Here is a 19,990-nt window from a genome sequence, read left to right as displayed (position 1 = left end):
CAAAATATTGTATATTTAGTGAATATACTTAGTCAAATTATGGCTAATCCTCATTATAGTGATTGGACAACAACAAAGAGAGTCCTTTGATACTTGAAAGGAAATGATAATTTTGGCATTGAATATGCTGATGTTTCTAATGGTAATTTGATAGGCCATTTAGATTCAATTTGAGCAAGAAATTGTGGTGATAGAAAGTTAACCATAGGATATGCATTTAGAATAGGATCAAAAATCATGTCATGGAGCAGTAAGAAGCAACTAACCATTTCCTTCTCATCCACTGAAGCTGAGTACAAAGCTTTATGCAATGCCACTTGTGAGGCAATTAGGTTGAGGCAAATTCTTGAAGATATGAAAGAAAAGCAAAAAGTATCAACAATTATCAAATGTGACAATTAAAGTTCCATCAAACTAACAAACAACTTAGTGTATTGTGCTAGGTCAAAGCATATTAAGACACAACATCATTTTGTAAGAGAGAAGATATAGTAAAAAGGAATTGACTTGATCTATTGTAATACAGATGATAATGTGGTGTACATCTTTAAAAAGCCTCTTGGTAAGTCAAAATTTGAAATTTGTGGAGACAAGTTAGGTGTTGTAGAAAATACATTTCTCAATTAAGGGGAAGTGTTAAACTAAATCTAAAAAATGAATAAAGTGTTAATTTGTTAGAGTATTACAATTAATGTCGATAAATATTACTATTTTTAGCGTTATTAGATCCACAAGTTTAGGAATCCGTTGAAGTAGATTTCCTCTCTAAGTGTAACCTGATCTAAGCAATAATTATTCAAGAGTGTGTGTGAGAATTCTATCCCACTTCAAAGTGAGTTTTGTAATATCTAATTTATCCACAGTTCTTCAATAGCAATATCACACAAAACAATGCTTTAGTCAATATAAATAAGTATTCATTTTCATTTTACAAAACAATGTTTTCACAAATATAAATAAGTAATTGATTGCAACCTAGAGCTATCTAAGTTGTCAAAACCTGTAGTTTAAAAAATTAAGACCTAGGGGTATCTAAGCCATCCAAATTAAGCATCTAAGTCATCAAAATTACCTACAGATTACACCCAACCACACCAACCATTAACATGGTTAAATTTGTTTTTATCTCTTTCACATTATAATTTTTTTTAAACCTTACCACTATACAAACATATATTATACAAATCCTATCACACCAATAAAATTTCACTTAATAATAACCTTTTATATTTTAAAATTAATTTTAACTTAAAAAAATTTAAATCTCCTAAAATAAACTACATACATTTATAAAATATTAAGAATATTTACATCATCAAAAACAATCTTACACATAAATTTATATTAAATAATCACCAAATTATGATTTATGGCCATGTTACACATAAATTTATCTTCAATAATCACCCCACTATGATTTATGACCTCGAGCGAAAAACTATGCTACACAACAAAATAAAGTAATAATAAAAATTTGTTCACTCTCTTCATTTATTGCCTTCTTATCCTTCGGAGCAGCGGGGCTCGATGAATTTGCACTGCTTCAGAACCATTTTCTCCATTACTACAATTTCGCTTAGCTGATTTTTCTCTCTCGCACACAGAAAAAGTATCCAATCTGACAATGAGCGCTGCGGAGTATGAGAATATTTGTTATCAAAACCAGAAAGCAGTAAGCTCACTCTCATAGCACAAAGAACAAAGAGATCAGTGTATGCATATGCATTGCGGGGGATTATAATTATAAGTGCAATGGAGCTTGTAATTGCCAGCCCTCTGTTCCAATTCCAATTCCAACCGCATATTCGCAGGTCTGCCTCGCAAATATCGTCCAAGCATGGTTTTCCTTGTAGACTAAAATGCCACTTTGATGAGAAAAGGAATGCTGGTGAGCAGGCAGATAAGACAGCAATTCAAAGAATTTGTGAGAAGCTGATGAATGCTGGCTACATAGATGAAGTGGATAGCAAGCCGCCAGAATTGGGTCCTGGCTCAGCAGGGGAAATATTTCTCCCCAATCCCAAGCAGTTGGCCAAATACAAAGTAGGGCATACACTGGATGGGAATTGGAGCAAGCCTCAATACCCAATTCCAGAAGCAGGCCAAGGAAGTTCTCCTCCTTCTACTATCATTGATAAAGACACTCCGAAGCTCCCCACATTAGCAGAGATGACGATTCCTCCTGAAGAACTGAAGAGGCTGAGGACCCTTGCAATTCGCACTGAGAAGAAGCTCAAAATTGGAAAGGCTGGCATCACTGATGGTATTGTTGATAGCATTCATGAGAGATGGAGGAATTCTGAGATCGTTAAGATCAAGTGCGAGGATTTTTGCCGCTGGAATATGAGGAGAACCCATGATATCTTGGAGGTTAGTCTTCTCATTCAGTTCTTCTTTCACTAAATAATTGGTTCACCCAAAACAAAGTCCACGCTTCTCAAAACAATTTGGTCTTCAAGCTTTTCCATCAGTTTATGTTCGCTTGAAATTCCCACTTTTCACCGTTCAGGATATATATATTTCCATCAGTTTATGTTCGCTTGAAATTTCCACTTTTTCACCGCTCAGGATATATATATATATATATATATATATATATATATTAGTTTCGCTTGTTTCTCATGCCATGCTCATCAAAAGCCGTAATCGTGCCATCTGAGTCCTAGTTGATATTGTATCCAACTGATGCTTATTCCCTTCATTTTCTTATGAATTAGGGCACCTTTTTCTAGGATTGCAACTGCTATGCTTTTTTATTCCTTCAAAACAATGCTTTTATTGATCGGAATTATTAGCATAATAGAAAATATTGCCAGCCCCTAAGTCGGGATGGATTTAGGCCCTAGGGGAACTTCAGTCTCTAAAGGGAAAAACCAGAGGGCAGCTCTACCCATCAAATCCGAAACCACCAGTCTCCATCAAACTTAGCCTGGCAAAAACCATCTGGTATCAATAAATTATTCAAAATTGGGGTTGAAATCCAATGTCTAAGAGGCTAGAGCCATAAAACCAAATTAAACCCCTTAGGGCCCCCAATTGTACTGCAAATAGCAAATAATTGTTGCTAGGGGCATACGATTTTCCATGGAGTGTAAACACCTTTTTGAAGAACAATTCTGCCACTTGTGCTGCCTTATAATTTGCCGAAATTGCAAAGAAATGTGTGAACTTGGTCAACCTGTCAACTATCACGTAGATGCAATCCTTGCCCTCTGCCTTGGGTAGATCTGTGATGAAGTCCATCAAGATGCTCTCCCACACGTGCTTCAACACATCATCCTTGAGGCTCAGGGTTTTGGGGGAGCACACCCCCCCACACGCCCCCGCTCCCAATTCGTGCTCCGGGGGAGAGCGACTGGGGAGCTAGTCGGGAGTGTGCTTCCGACAAAAAAAAAACGCTCCCTGGTTTTTTGGGAGCGTTTAGTCTTTTTTGCAATTTTTTTTTTTTTGCAGTAGTATTCCAAATGCAATTTTTTTTGAAAGAAACAAATAAGTTTTGAGTGGGGCAGCCTAATGATCAAGCCTATGGCCCTAGTATTGATATGCAATTCATGATAATGTTAAATTCTTAAAGTAAAAGTGACATTCTCCTTAATCTTCATTTTCATCCTTTTACTTAAATTTTTAACATTACCATGAAATGACTTAGGATGTTTGAGAGTGATTCCGACTTCATTGGATTTCATATGGAGAAAGTAGAATTTTAGATTTCATTCAAAATCCAACAGACTTATCAGTTAATTAGGATTGGGGGGATTACAATGTTTCCATTAGATTTTGTCATGTATTAGGGTATGGAACTCATATTTAATCAAGAGCACCAATCCCTCTATGTACCTTGATGTTAGTGACATTGGTTGTCGAACTCCTCTATCATGACCCTCCTAAAAATGTACGCATCACTCAAACAAAATCTTGACTTGACATGCTATGCTTTTTCTATCTTATGTTAATGCTTAGAGGGTGATATTAATGACAAAGATCCCTATACAGATCCAGAGGTAATGACAAAGATACCTCTGGATATTAATGCTTAGAGGGTGATATTAATGACAAAGATCCTAATTTTCCAACAAGACTAAAAAATTAGACATTTCTCGTGGCGACAAGAGGCCCAAGCATTAGCAATAGATAATAGATTTACTTGTCTTTTCTAGTTTCTAGTAGTTTTTATAACTATTGACTCTTTCATATTTATTATGATATTTTTTGTAAACAATATATGACAATTTAAGTTTGAAGTTGGCAATTATAACTCATTAGTAATGAATTATGAATATGATGCTTCGTGAAAGTGGAAAGTTGTTTCATTTCATTTCATTTTATAACATATCATTTCATGTTAGATATTATTTGTTGTAATGGTTACACTTAGCTTACAAGTACAACTTTGGTGATCAATGATGATAAATGTTATATATTGAATTTTTAAAGCTTGAAACTTTAAGAATGATGAATCATGAGACTCAATATGTTGTATGTTACTAACTTGTGGGCGTGGTTGTTGGAAATTATAACTTCTAGATGATTGTTGTTATATGCTTCAATCTATGTTTTTTATATCTAATTCATCATTCTGCTACATGCTTTTGTTGACATATATACATCAAAATATAAAAAATATAAAAAATATATATATTATATAAAAAACACTCCCGGAATTGCTCCAAAACCAGGAGCTTCTGAAAATGTCACTCTCGCTCCTGCTCCCACTCACACTCCCTGTTTTCGCTCCCGCTCCCATGTAACTTTGTTGAGGCTTTTCCAAGAAAACCTTTCTCTGATCTGGCCTTCAAGATCTTCTCCTTGACTATGGATTTAGGGATCAAATATAACCGGTCTTTATAAAAAATGACCTCATCTACTATTCTATAGTTGTCATCCTGGATGAGACCATCCATTAACTCAATAACAAACTTGTTTTTGGAATATTCTACCAAGAGGTGGGCTTTCCAATCTCCTCTGTGTTGAAAATGTAACTAGTGTTGGTCTTCATAATGTAATACAAATGTATCATTGATGTACTTATTATATTCATTATTATTATTTTATTTCTAGTCAAAGCATGTTCTTCATGCTTATAGGGTCAATTGAGTCAAAAGAAAATTTATTATGAGTCAAAGAAATGTATTTGAGTCAAAGTCCCATTTGGACTTCTTGTAAGAAAAAAGAAAAATTATTTTATTTGAGTCAAAAAGTCAAATTGTCATCCACAAGACCAAGTCGACCCTCCCTGGACAAGTCGGCCTAAAGAGGCAGCTATTCGACCTCCTGGACAACTATAAATACAAGGCAGTTCGATCTCATTCACTCACTCACTCAACACATCGATTTCTATGCCAAAGAAAGAAGAAAAATCAATGAAAGTCAAAGGAGAGAGAAGATCAAACTTTTCTGCCCTAATTTTCCTCACATGTGCAAAGCATCTGTGATTTTTCTAAGGTGCTACAGGGCCAAAATTCGGCCATCTATTGCAGATCTGAAAATTCTATGGTTTGATTGAAAATTTCAGAGATTTGACCAATGTTGACTTTGTTGGAGGTGACTTGGAGGAGGGCTGGCTTGGGATCTTTGTGGCAGTCTTGGTCTTGGATATCTCACTTTGATTTGATTCTATAAGAAGAGGATTTTTGGGTTTTCCCCCTTGTGGGGTTTTGCCTTGGCTTGGAGCCTAATTTCTAGTGTTCTTTGTCTCTTTGTGATCTTTATGTTTTGGTAATTGCTTGATGAAGAGAACATAATATTAATAAGAAGCCAACAAACATTCACAAGTAATTATCAAGTTAAGAGAAATCATCATTATCTATAAGCATCTTGGTTTCTCAACATGGTATCAAAGCTAAGGTGAAGGAAGGAAGCTTAAAGATCACATCTTGTTGGCACTCTTGTTTGAAGACATTCTTGTAGCAACTATCATCTCTCTCCCTCTCCAATGGCAAGATACATGAAGGAAGGTCTCAAGACTCTTAGGAGTCTCTTTGAATCCATTAAAGGATGCATCATCAAGTTCATCTCCAAGCTATCTAAAGAAGTCAAGGATGGAAGTCTCTATTTCGCTCTTATAGGTTCATTTGAAGATGATAATACATGGGTAATTGACAGTGGAGCTTCAAGGCATATGACAAGGGAACGTGGTCAACTCAACACTCTATCAAAAGGAAACTCTTCTCACATAGTTGAACTTGGAGACAAGAATAGCTACTCGGTCAAAGGGATTGGATCTACCTCCTTAGAGTTGGAATCCAGTGGGAACATTCATCTCAACAACATCCTCTATGTTCCAGGTTTGAAAAAGAATTTGCTTTCTATTTCTTGCTTAGAAGATAAAGGAGATAGGGTAGCATTTGTTGATGGCAAAGTTATTGTTTGGGCAAAGGGATTTAGTATAGAAAATGCAAGGACTATTGGGATTTGTGAGGGGAGGTTGTATAGACTTCTAATTCCTCCTCCTCAAGCTCTAGTACATTTAGACATCAATCCTTGTGAATTATGGCATAGAAGGTATGGTCATCTCCATTACAAGATATTTCCATCATTGAATCAAATGGTTACTGGTATACCCCAATTAAAAGAAGAGCATGAAGGAGTCTGTAAGGGATGTGCCCTTGGTAAGAATGTGAAGAAACCATTCACTAGTAGTGACACAAGATCCAAGGAAATCTTGGACCTAATACACTCCGATGTTTGTGGACCCATGTTAGAGAAGTCACTTGGTGGTCATCAATACTATGTAACATTTATTGATGATCATTCTAGAAAGACTTGGATATACCTCTTAAAGTTTAAAGATGAAGTATTCGAGAAGTTCCAAGAGTTCAAGGCAGAAGTGGAAAATATGACAGAAAAGAAGATCAAAACCCTAAGATCAGATAATGGTGGAGAATATACTTCTAAAGAACTTGTGGCCTTTTGCAAAGAAGCAAGAATTAAGAGGGAGCTAATAGTTCCCTACAATCCTCAACAAAATGGTGTGGTTGAAAGGAAGAACTGATCCATTGAAGAATGTGTAAGAGCCATGCTACATGACCAAGACCTTCCCAAATTCTTATGGGGAGAAGCTTCTGTAACAACAGTCTACATACAAAATAGAAGTCCTCATAGAATTCTTGATGACATGACCCCGGAAGAAGCATTTACAGGAAAAAAGCTGAATGTTGATCACAACAGAATTTTTGGACATCCTGTTTACATTCACATTCCCAAGGACAAAAGGAAGAAGTTGGACCCGACAGGTATGAAAGGTATCTTTGTTGGATATAGCACCTCATCCAAAGCATATAGAGTCTACATCAAGGAAGAATGTCGTATTGAAGTAAGCAAAGATGTTACATTCGATGAGAGCATTGCATACAAGAAGTCCAAGGATATCCCCATTGACTTCGATGAAGAAGAACTTATCTTTCCCAATGAAGAATGTCAAAGGAAAGACAATCCTCCAGAACCTACATCTAATCATCATGAAGAACCAGAAGGACCAAGTGAACTAGTATAATCAGTCATCATTCCAGATTTTCGAAAAAGACCAGCTTGGTTAAGGTCAACTCTACAAGAAGCTGAAGGACATGCAACAACAAAAGGGACATTCAGAGAAAGCAAGAAATCCAAGAGATATTCATGCTATGTGGCATACATGACCAAACTCAGTGAAGTAGAACCTACCTTTTACGAAAAAGTATCCGAACATCAAGTATGGAAAAATATATCAGTCAATAATGAAGAATGATGTTTGGGAAGTTGTTCCTAGACCAAAAGACAAATCAGTTGTGACTTCCTAGTGGGTGTACAAAATCAAACATGCAACAGAGGAAAGTATTGACAAATATAAGGCTAGATTTGTGGCAAGAGGATTTTCTCAACAAGAAGGAATTGATTACTCCAACAGCTAGATACACAACCATTAGATCCCTCATCTCTATTGCAACTACTATGGGTTGGAACATTCATCAAATGGACGTAAAGACAACCTTTCTGAATGGGACAATTGATGAAGAAGTCTACATTGAGCAACCCCAAGGATTCGAAGTGCATGGCAAGGAAACACATGTTTGTAGGTTAAATAAGGCTCTATATGGCTTGAAACAAGCCCCTAGAGCATGGTATGCCAGAATGGATGCTTATCTACTAAGACTTGGTTTCATCAAAAGTTCTGCAGATCCAAATCTCTACATCAAGGTGGTAAAGAATGAACCCGTGATCATATTACTTTATGTGGATGACTTACTAATAACAGGTGTGGAGCATCGTATTTGTGAATGCAAGAAGGAACTAGCAGTTGAATTTGATATGAAAGATCTTGGACTAATGCACTATTACTTGGGACTCAAAGTGTGGCAGAAACCTGGTAAGATTTATCTTGGTCAAGGAAAATGTGATTAAGATTTTGCAGAGATTTGGTATGATGGATAGTAAACCTATGACAACTCCTATGATCACAAATTTGAAGAAGTTAAGGAATTCTGATTCAAGTTTTGCTGATCCAACATCTTACCGATAGTTGATTGGCTCTTTGATGTACCTTATGAACACCCGACCAAATATATGTTTTGCAGTAAACACTCTTAGCCAATTTCAGATGGAGTCAAGGCATGATCATTGGATAGCAGCGAAACACATTTTGAGATATCTTCGTGGGACTATACATCATTGTGTGAAATATGTTGCAATAAATAAGATGAAGTTATTGGGCTACACAAATTCAAATTGGGTAGGTAGTGATTCAGATGGTAAAAGTACTACAGATGGATGTTTTTGTTTGGGATCCTTTATGGTTTCTTGGATGACTAGAAAACAAGACTCAGTTGCGTTGAGCGCTGAAGTTGAATATATAGCAACCAGTGAAGTTGGTCGAGAAGCAGTTTGACTACAAAAGTTGCTTGCAGATTTGATTGAAGAACCTTTGGAAACCATCATTTGTTGTGACAACCAAAGCTGCATAAGGTTGACAGAGGACCCGGTTTTCCATGTAAGGTCAAAGCACATTAATATCAAGTATCACTACATTCGAAGCTTGGTGTTGAATGGGGTCGTGAAGCTATAATACATCTCCACTGACGAACAAATAGCAAATATATTGACAAAGTCTCTTCCTAATAGGAAACTTGAGTATTTGAGAGACAAGCTTGGGCTTGTGGGTATCTCCTCCCTGGTTGAGAGGGAGTTAGGGTGGACACCGTATTCTCCTTAGTCATGCACTATGGCCAGGACTAACAACTGTAAGCCTAGTGAAGGCACTGGTAAGTGTTGAGAAATCAATAGGGCAACAATTAGGGTGATTTCTCTTTACTTGATAATTGCTTGTGAAGATATGTTGGTTTTTTTTTTATGTTCTTTTCATAAAACAATTACCAAAACCATAAACCATAAAGATCACGAAAAGACAATGAACACAAGATGTAGGCTGCAAGCCAAGGCAAAACCCAGTCAAATCTTCTCTTCTTTATAGAATCAGATCAAAGTGAGAAATCCAAGACCCAAAATCCAAGACCTCCCACAATACCCAAGTCAACCCTCCTTTCAAGCTCTTCCAACAAGACAAAGTCAACTCAAGTCAACAATAGTCAAAGCCTTCCAAATTTGCTCAAACTTTAGATTTTCGGCCCCTGCAACTTCCTATAATTTCACATGTGTGACAGAAACTAGGGCATAAAACTTTGCACGTGGTAGATTTTCTCTCTCTTTTGACCCTTTCTCTCTCTCTTTTGATTTCGACTCTTCTTCTAGACCACTTCCCTGGTTTTCTCTTTCTTCTTGGCATAAAAATCGAACTTGCTTGATTGTCTCCAAATGAGGTCAAGCTGTCCTCTATTTTGTACACATCCAAGAGGTCGAATGGGTCCCTTCTAGGGCCAACTTGTCCAGGTAGGGCCAACTTGGTCTTGTGGGGACAAAATTGACATTTTTGACTCAAATAAAATCCTTTTTTCACTTTCTTTCAAATGTCCAATTAGGACTTGACTCAAGTACAATAATTTGACTTATGACAAAAAATCTTTTGACTCAATAAACCCTAGAAGCATGAAGAACATGCTTGACCTAAATAACAATTTGACTTGAGCATGAAACCCATGCTTGAAAAATAATATTTCTTTTTCTTCTTTTGCTTTTTACATGAAAATATACAATGACATAAGTACAACAATAATTATGAAGACCGCATCTAGTTACATTTTCCAACAGTAAGGAGAATGGTGGATTGGATAAGCATCTGGGACCAATATTCTTTGAGGATTTGTATCCAAGATAAGAATAGTCCCGAGGACCGATATTCTTTGAGGATGGGTATCCAAGATAAGAATAGTCTTGTGAGGACATACCTAGTGAACATCCAGATGGGGTATGTGCCTAGAGAGGCGGTGGTGTCCAAATTTATGCCTCCCAACATTGTGCTTTGATCTAGTGGAGAGATAAAACTTGTTAGTCAAGGCCTTGCTATTTTTGACAATGTTGGTTATGATGATGCTTATCAATATGAACCATTCTTATGAGAATATTTCAATTTGAGAGTATCTTGTTGTGTCATTATGAATACCTCCCTAGTTAAGAGGGAGTGTTGAAAATGTAACTAGTGTCGGTCTTCATAATGTAATACAAATGTATCATTGATGTACTTATTATATTCATTATTATTATTTTATTTCTAGTCAAAGCATGTTATTCATGCTTATAGGGTCAATTGAGTCAAAAGAGAATTTAGTATGAGTCAAAGAGATGTAATTGCGTCAAAGTTCCATTTGGACTTCTTGTAAGTTTTTGTTTGTTTTATTTGAGTCAAAATGTCAAATTGTCATCCATAAGAACAAGTCGGCCCTCTGTGGACAAGTTGGCCTAAAGAGGCAACTATTTGACCTCCTGGACAACTATAAATACAAGGCAGTTCAACCTCATTCACTCACTCACTCAACAGATCAATTTTTGTGCCAAAGGAAGAAGAAAAATCAATGAAAGTCAAAGGAGAGAGAAGATCGAACTTTTCTGCCCTAATTTTGCTCACATGTGCCAAGGTTTTGTGATTTTTCTGAGGTGCTACAGGGCCGAAATTCGACCATCTATTGCTGGTCTGAAAATTCTATGGTTTGACCAAAAATTTTAGAGATTTGACCAACGTTGACTTTGTTGGAGGTGACTTGGAGGAGGGCTGACTTGAGATCTTTGTGGCAGTCTTGGTCTTGGTCTTTGTCTTGGTTTTGGTCTTGGCCTTGGTCTTGGTCTTGGTCTTGGTCTTGGTCTTGGATATCTCGCTTTGATCTGATTCTATAATAATAGGGTTTTTGGGTTTTCCCCCTTGTGGGGTTTTGCCTTGGCTTGGAGCCTAATTTTTGGTGTTCTTTGTCTCTTTGTGATCTCTATGTTTTGGTAATTGCTTGATGAAGAGAACATAATATTAATAAGAATCCAACAAACATTTACAAGTAATTATCAAGTTAAGAGAAATCATGATTATCTATAATCATCTTGGTTTCTCAACACTGTGATCTCCATGAGTGAACACGTGACCAGTTTCCTCGAAAGTGCATCAACCACAATGCTCTTCTTGCCCTTCACGTACTCAATATCAAAATCATAGGCCCGAATCTTACTTACCCATTTCTGCTGTCTTTCATTTAAGTCCTTTTGCTCCAGGAAGTGTCATAAGCTGTTGTGATCTGTTTTGACCAAAAACCTGCCCCCTATCAACTATTGTTTAAACTTTGTCAAAGCGTGCACAATGATGGGCATCTCGTTGTCGTAGATGGAATAGAGTTTCTCTGGATCCTGGAGTTTCCGAATTTTGAAGGCTATTAGGTGTTTTATCCGCATCAACACAACTCTTATCCCCTCATCCGAAACATCACACTCCATTACGAAGGCCTAGCTGAAGTCAGGAAGTGCCAACATCGGGCATGAGCTCATCACCTCTTTGAGTTTGTTAAATGCCCTCTTAGACTCCTCTGTCCACCTAAATACCCCTTTCTTCGTCAAGTATGTCAATGATGCATCTAACTGAGATAATCCCTTAACGAGCTGCTTGTAATCCCAAAGAATCCTCACAACTCGGTATGGTTCCTAGGTGTTGGCCAATCCAGTGTGGCTTGTATGTTCTCTTGATGTACCTATACCCCTTGCGCATTGATCAGGTGGCCCAAATAAAGGATCTCAGTCATCCCGAACTCACACTTTGATGCCTTGGCATCAAGTGATTGCTCCATAATACCCAAAATCTTATCCAAATGTCCCAAGTGCTCCTCCCACATTTTGCTATATATGAGGAGGTCATCAAAGAATACCAGTAAGAGACATGGAATGAGGAAGAGAAACAAAAAAATGCGTTGGACTTCTCAAAAGTTATTTTTAGGACAAACTATAATTCATCTCAGGCAAAAAAGAGAAGCTCCAACTCCAAGGTGAAAGAGAAGCCCTGGCAAAGAAACAAGTTGCCTAACATGAAGATTGAGATTAAGATTCTTCTGTAGATCTCTTGATGATGGGCTGTGATACTTAGCCTGAAACGTCGATATAATTTTTTTTACCACGAGGGATCCAAACACTCTCCAATGAAAACTTGCGAGAACACTAGAATATTAACATGAAGTAGCTACAGCTGCACAGGAAGAAAAGCTGAGACAGGAGTAAGAAGTAGCCTGGATAACCCACGAGCTTGAGCTCAAGAAGAAGGAAAAGGAAGAAATGTGGAGGGAGAAAACGAAAGAGAAAAGTAGAGGAAGAAAGGAGAAAAGTGCAAGAAGAAGAAGATAAGAGACAACAGCAAGAAGTTGAGGCCAAAACACAAGAAGAAGCTCTCAAGGCCTAGGATGTCCAGCAAAGCACAACTTCCATGGATCGACTTAGTTTAACTAATAGCTCCTACCATGACAAGTGGTCACTTGCCGGTTACAAAGATGGGCATCATGCTAAGAAGGAAGAGGGAAGTGGTTAATTTGGACAAATTCAGATATGATCACACCTTGAACAGGGTAATGGAGCACAAGTAGAAGAATTTGTCAACTCCCCATCTGCCTTCAGTGTTAGTCACCACAGAAAGGTCCGTTGTGTTAGACACGGAAAAGATCCACCTACTATGGCATCAATAGGCATGACATTCTCTCAAGCCATTGAGAGAAATGTGAAACCTCCTTGAAAAACTAAATCAAAATGACCGCATAATAGTTGGAGTAGTGGGTCAAGCTATTAAAGGCCGACAACAAAAAATTGAAATAGGAGGGCACCAACATGGAAGATTACAGGTCTTCTGCATTGGAAGTGCATGAATCTTACAAAACCACGGTTAAACAAGTCTACCCATGTATCCAACAACTCTAGAAGATATCCACAAAGCTGTTGCTACTTTAGGAATTGTTTAAGGAAAGAGGAAATCAACTACAAGGAGTATGAAATGCTATGAACCAATTAGAGCAATGGCCCAAGGAATATCCACAGGTGTTAGATTTTCCACGCACCCCAGGTCTGGTCTATGCCTTAGCTAGGAAACATAAACACACTAGCAGTGGCTAACTTTAAACAATTTTGCACAATGGAAATATATGCTAGTAATTAGATCAATGATAGTACACAATATTTATATGTGCCCAAACTTGTTTCTTATCAGTCCTTCAATAAGAAAATCACAGGGCTCTTGTACCAGGGATAATGGCCCTTTATATCCCTATCTAAATGCCAAATACAAATTCCATTCTTTGACCAAAACCTAGGGCTGAGGCTTTGTCCTATAAGCCCTCTCTGCCCAAAATACAACATCTACAACTATCAAATCACACAACTGTAGCAACTAGGGCATAACCAACCCTTATTAAATTTACTCGAACATTGATCTGCTTACTTGGTAGGCTGATATCACTTTGTTGTAGCCTTAAACTAGTCCTTTTGCACACTTAGTAGCTTTTTTTATTGTGGTAGCTTCCAAAATAGGTTTTGGTTTTCTTAACCAGGCCTCCCTTTGCCCTATTAGGCATGCGACCTGTCTTCTTGGGCCTTGAAACAACTGCGGCTTAACCCTTTTATCCCTGCGGCCTAACCCTTTTATCCCTACAACTAACTATCTTTGATTGCTATGGCCTTGCGGCTTGCGACCCTCCAACTAGGCCCTAACATAACCTCTTTCTTGCCATAGTACTTGGCTTGTCTTCTTCCTTGGCTTTGACCTCCTTTGGCATACCAAAACACATAAAAATCAAAGTCTTTTAACTGTCCTTTGCTCCTTCGACTCTCCTTCTTTCTTAGGTCCGCAGATAGGTCCCTTTTAGCTCCACCATATAAGAGAAATTGTCCTTCACTCTTTTGTCCATTAGCCTCTCCATTGACTATTATATTTATACTTGCCCTTAAGTCACTTAGGAAGTCCCCTAGGTCCTTCAGGGAACCTCCCACTCAACCTTTACATTAAATTAGAATATTAAATTGTCTTTCTTGGGTTCCAAGCCCACTCCTTTGGGTCCAAAACCTTGACTTTTGGTTGCAAAGCCCACACAGTCACTGTGGGTGTCTCTCTCTCACAAGCCGAGCACCAAGGGCATGTGAAAGTACGCAATCTCAACACTCCCTCTTAGTGAGGGAGGTACTTCCATTCCTTGGAAGTCTCTCTGTTTCCCACACTGGAACACAATCCTTTGCCATGACTACTCTCCAACATTCATCATACGCTTCACCTTCCATCAAAAAAGCAAAACTTGTTGCTAGAACAAAACCCTTCTTGGAAGTGCCCCGGCTATTAGAAGCCTATTGCTTCTTTTCCAGATAGGCTAATAAGCCATTCCATGGATCCTCCTTCTCAGATGTGGAAGTCTCCTTTGATGCACTCTTCTAGGGTCGCTGACTCTCCTTCTGAATCTGTGAACTCCCTCTAGAACTTGACTCCCTCTGGGTCTTTGTGACTTTCTTCTTTCTTTGGTCAATAGGCTTGCCCTTTAGCCTGTTCAGGTTGTTCTCTCTGACTCCAAGAACCACTCATGGGCTAGAGTTAGAACCATTTGGCTTGAGCATCACTTTTCCACTTTGAAAAATAACATCAAAATACTACGCCTCAATTGCTAAGACTGAAAGAAAATTGCATCTGAGCTCTGGTACACAAAGTACATCCTGGACTTGCAACAATCCACCTGACTCCATCCAGAATGGTACAATCCTAGTTCCTCTGATTGCATGTTGACTCTTATCACCAATCTTCACATGTAGCTCAAAGTCCCACTAGGTCAGGCTCTCAAACACTTCTCAAGTTCTTGTCATATGATTCGAGGCTCTGCTATCTAGGAACTAAGCACCCTCATGAATGGTGCTCCTTGAGAAATGAGATATGAGAGAAAACTCGTTGAATCTTTTAGCAAAATCATCTTTGTTCACTGTAGCTAGAGCAACATCGCTATCTCAAGTTTCTTCTCTTTTCGTCCTTTCTTCTTATGCAAACACTTGCTCGCATAGTGACCATACTCTTCACATGCACAACATTTCACTTTGCTTAAGTCCTCCTTGATGATGAACTTCTCTTTTGCCCTTATTCATCTTACTAGCAAAGGCAACATTCTTTGCATCAATCCTCTGTTGAAGATCCTTGTCCCGAGTTCCTCATGGATGAAATCATCCCATAAGTTGTCCCAATCTGGAAGTTTCTCTTGTGAGACCGTTCTTTGATGAATGGCTTCCACTGCTCAAAGAAGCCCTTTATGCAGTCCTCAACAATTCTGATTCTTCCACATTGTCCATTATAGCTGCAAGCTCATAACGAACTTGCGAAATCCTTGTGAGATACTAAGTCATGTTCTCTAAACTTCCCATTTTGATGTCCTTGAGCTTCTCCCTCAATACCATCTTTCGGTTTTTGTTCTTGTTTTGGAACAACACTTTTAGAGCTTCCCACGTGTGTCATGCGGTGTTTGTCCTGGTGAGATGAGGTATCAAGTGATCCTTGACTCCATCAAGAATGATCAACTTGGCCTTTGCATCTACTAAGGTGTACATGGCCAAATCTGCTGCATCAGTTGGTGCTGTGATCTGGGTGTTGGCATAATCCCATAGACCATTCACCAACAACATTATCTTGATCCTTTCCTTCCACAAACTGTAGTTGGAAATCCCTTCCAACCAGTCCTCAAACCTCAAGCCATAAATCATTTTGACTAGTTGTCCTTCCTTCAACAACAAGACAACTCAACTCCCTCTTAGAGTTGCCACCTGTGCACAATTCTGACCCAACTACTCTTCAAAGTAGCTTTGATACCATTCTAGATTTTCCACGCACACTAGGTTTGGTCTATGCCTTAGCTAGGAAACATAAACACACTAGCAGTGGCTAACTTTAAACAATTTTGCACAATGGAGATATACACTAGCAATTAGATCAATGATAGTACACCATATTTATATGTGTCCAAACATGTTTCGTATTAGTCTTTCAACAAGAAAATCATAGGGCTTATGTACTAGGGACAATGGCCCTTTATATCTTTGTCCAAATGCCAAATACAAATTCTATCCTTCGACCAAAGTCCTAGGCTTGAGGCTTTGTCCTCTAATCCCTCTCTACGCAAAATACAACACCTACAGTTGTCAAATCACACAACTATAACAAATAGGGCATAACCAACCCTCATTAAATTCACTCAAACACTAATTTGCTTACCTGGAAGCTTAATATCACTTTGTTGTATCTTTCAGCCAGTCCTTTAGCACACTAACAACTTTTTTGACTGTGGCAACCTCCACAATAGGCTTCGGTCTGCCTAACCAGGCCTCCCTTTGCCTTATCAGGCTTGCAACTTATCTTCTTGGGCCTTGAAACAACTGCAACCTAACCCTTTTATCCCTACGGCTAGCTTTGCCTATTGCGGCCTTGCAACCCTCCTTTAGCCTGTGCCCTTCTTTTAGCTCTCCAACCAGGCCCTAACACAACCTCTTTCTTGCCATAATACTCGACCTATCTTCTTGCTTGGCTACAACCTCCTTTGGCATATCAAAATACAAAAACTCGACCTTTTTTAGCTGTATTTTTCTCCTATGACTGTCCTTCTTCCTCAGGTCCGCGGCTAGGTCACTTTTAGCTCCACCATACTGTTGAAATTCTATGGCAAGTGCAATAGAATACAATTTTCTACGTAATAATTACTTTCTAATGAATTTTCAAACAATATTTTTTATGCCACTATTATCGTTAAATAATTACATAGAAAATCTTAACTGTAAATGTAGCAGAAACAGTAAAGATCATAGAAAGACAACCATGCATAATAGACACAAAATTTTACCCTGGGAAACCCAACATTGGGAGAAAACCCAACAATCTTTTCTTGAGGAGAAATTGTCTTTCAACAAAGTTTACAAATTAGAAATTTGTCTAGAAATCTATGCCAATAATACAAGTCAAATACTAGTCAAATTGTTGTTAGTCAATGTTGGTCAAACCAATCAAAAGTCAACTCTACGGTCAAACTTGTCCGTGCAGCCATCTTTGCTGTCAAACTTGTCCCTGTAGTCAACTCAACCATGTGGTCAATAGATTGCAGTCAACTTGCACGTGCGGCTACGGTCAACTCTGCATGTGGTTAATTCACACGTGCGTTCAAATCTGTTCAAACAATGGTTGTATGGATCACACGTGCAACCGGTCAAAACTCAGTTAAGTTGTAGTCAACTCGGCTAGTCAAATTGATCAACCTCCTCACATGTGCAACTTCCAAAAGAGAGAGAATGATTAAGGAAAGATAAAGATGATTTCCAACAACAAATTTCTCCTTAGTAGAAAATTTCTCCTCCACTAGAAAAGATTCAATGAGCATGCTATGTTAATAATTTGTCTCCTCACATGCTTGTCTATTTATATAGAGCTCGAATGTTGAGTGGAGACCCATCAAGGGGCACCTCATTACAAGAAACCCTTTTCTGATGGAGCCTACATCACAACTCAACATTAGACTAGAATTGTTTATTCCACTAATGGGTAAAAACCGCATTAGATAAGCAAACCAAACCCACTCTATAAAAAATAGATCACTCCATCCTGGAGCAAGCAATGTGAGCATCGTGGGCCAATCTCCCCTAGCCAAATCAGCATGGCCCCATGGGAGAAAGACTGCCCTTGGCCCATTCACCCCTACCCAAATCAACATGGCCCCATTGGTGAATGTGTCATTCTCCCCTAGTCAAATCAGCATGACCCCATGAGAGAATGTCTGCCAGATGGTGCAAAAACATCAACACATACAAGAGAAATTGTCCTTCACTCTCTTGTCCATTAGCCTCTCCATCGGCTACTATATTTATACTCGCCCTTAGGTCACATAGTAAACCCCTTAGGTCCTTCAAGGAACCTCCAACTCAACCTTTACATTAAATTAGAATATTAAATTCTCTTTCTTGGGTTCCAAGCCCACTCCTTTGGGTCCAAAACCTCGAATTTTGGGTGGAAAGGCCACACAATCACTTTGTGGGGCTCTCACAAGCCTAGCACTAAAGGCATGTGAGAGTACCTCTCGATGCTACCCAATCTCAACAACAGGCTCCATTGGAGGTCCCTAGAATTAGTGAAGAAGAACTAACATATGACTCCATTGCTATCAACAGGGCCCTAAAGATTCAGGAAAAGTTGGAGAAAGACATCTCCAGATTTTTAGCTTAGTACCAACAACATTATGCCCTTAGTTGAGAGATTAATGAGGATGAACCAATTTCCAACCATTGGAGCATAGTTGCAGGAACTGCCCCCTGGTTTAGGAGGTGCATTCGCATCCCGGGTGGATCTGTGGGTAGTTTCACCCTTTTTTGTGGCTCTTGGACTTTCCATAGCCCTGAATTTTGGTCCACCACAGTTCTGAAAACCGCTCGCATGGTTTTGCAGGGCTTTTTTTATATGGAATTTTCGAACCGCTATGTGAGGAACCATGCTTCCCGGACACTCCCAAGGTGCTTCCTAGATGCTCTCTAATGGTAATGTTAAATTCTCAAAGTAAAAGGAGAAAATAGAATCTTTCATTTTCATCCTTTTACCTAAATTTTTAGCATTACCATGAAATGACTCGGGATTTTTGAGAGTGGTTCCAACCTCATCAGACTTCATATGGAGAAAATAAAATTTCATATATCATTCAAAATTCAGTAGACTTAACAATTTTCAAGATTTCAGGATCAATGGGATTGTGGCATTTCATTAGATTATATCATGTATGAGGGTATGTGATGCAACAACTTTTCACACTATTCTTGGAACTGTAAATCTAGCCATAGGTTACACAAAAAGAATAAAAGATAATACCAAAACATCTGCACATAAACTCTGAAAATAATTCATTAATAAAATATTTACATAGAAATTATTCTCCTCCCTTCCTTCACTCACACACCCCTCTACATCTTTTATTGATCTCAGGCTTATAGGAATAATTAGAAGATTATGGATCATTCTAGATCCATGATCTTCTCCATAGATTTCTCAACTAAATCCTAAAAATCCTCTAACTCCACAATTTACTCAACTAATCCTCTATTCTAGGATCCCCTAATCCCTAAGATCTCTATGAGATCTTTACAAGTCTATCATCACTCATATTCTCTCATAATTGAGAATATTTACAATTAAAACCTCACACACAAATTTTCCACTCAATTTATTAAAAAATATACAAATAAATTAAAACATCACACCCCCTAATCAACCCAATATACAATGATTTTCTGAAGCAGGATGCTCCTGCATCAGACTCCCGATGTTGAAAAGAAAATTTCATAGACTCCTATCTATGAGATCTGTCACTTCTTGTAGTAATGTGATAGCTACAAGTCTCAATGACTTGCTACCTCTAGGATTCCAAACTCTGTTTTGCTGCTGATCCTTCAGTATTTTTCCTTCATGATGTTCTGTTGTCATCTTTCTTTCCTCTGTCTTCACATCAGCAGTAGACGGGTTTTCTGCACCTGTAACAAAATCTTTATACAAATTATCAAAATTTAAAATATAAAGATTTCTCGCCTCATTTGATGTTTCAGGCATCAAATCTCTTCCAGCATCTTCTCC

The 19,990-nt window shown here is 38.3% G+C and overlaps 1 protein-coding gene across 3 annotated transcripts in view; it reads left to right on the top strand.

Moving 5' to 3' along the window:
• The first annotated feature begins 1,504 nt into the window (after nucleotides 1-1,504).
• Nucleotides 1,505-19,990, top strand: part of LOC149167674 (CRM-domain containing factor CFM2, chloroplastic-like) — a 163,694-nt gene continuing 145,208 nt past the window's right edge. For 2 of the 3 annotated variants that reach the window (XM_089433082.1, XM_089433080.1), the window contains exon 1: nucleotides 1,506-2,370. In XM_089433082.1, coding sequence (XP_089289208.1) covers nucleotides 1,753-2,370 — 618 coding nt within the window. In that variant the 5' untranslated portion in view covers nucleotides 1,506-1,752. Of the gene's footprint in view, nucleotides 2,371-19,990 lie in introns of all 3 variants that reach the window. The other variant, XM_089433083.1, reaches the window with a different exon arrangement.

Source organism: Pinus tabuliformis, chromosome 5_1, assembly GCF_031772625.1.
Source record: "Pinus tabuliformis cultivar Carrire ecotype Pingquan chromosome 5_1, CPIR1, whole genome shotgun sequence".
In the NCBI taxonomy this organism is placed as follows: Eukaryota; Viridiplantae; Streptophyta; class Pinopsida; order Pinales; family Pinaceae; genus Pinus; species Pinus tabuliformis.
Note: the sequence above shows the minus strand (reverse complement) of the source record. Positions and strands in the feature narration are given on the sequence as shown.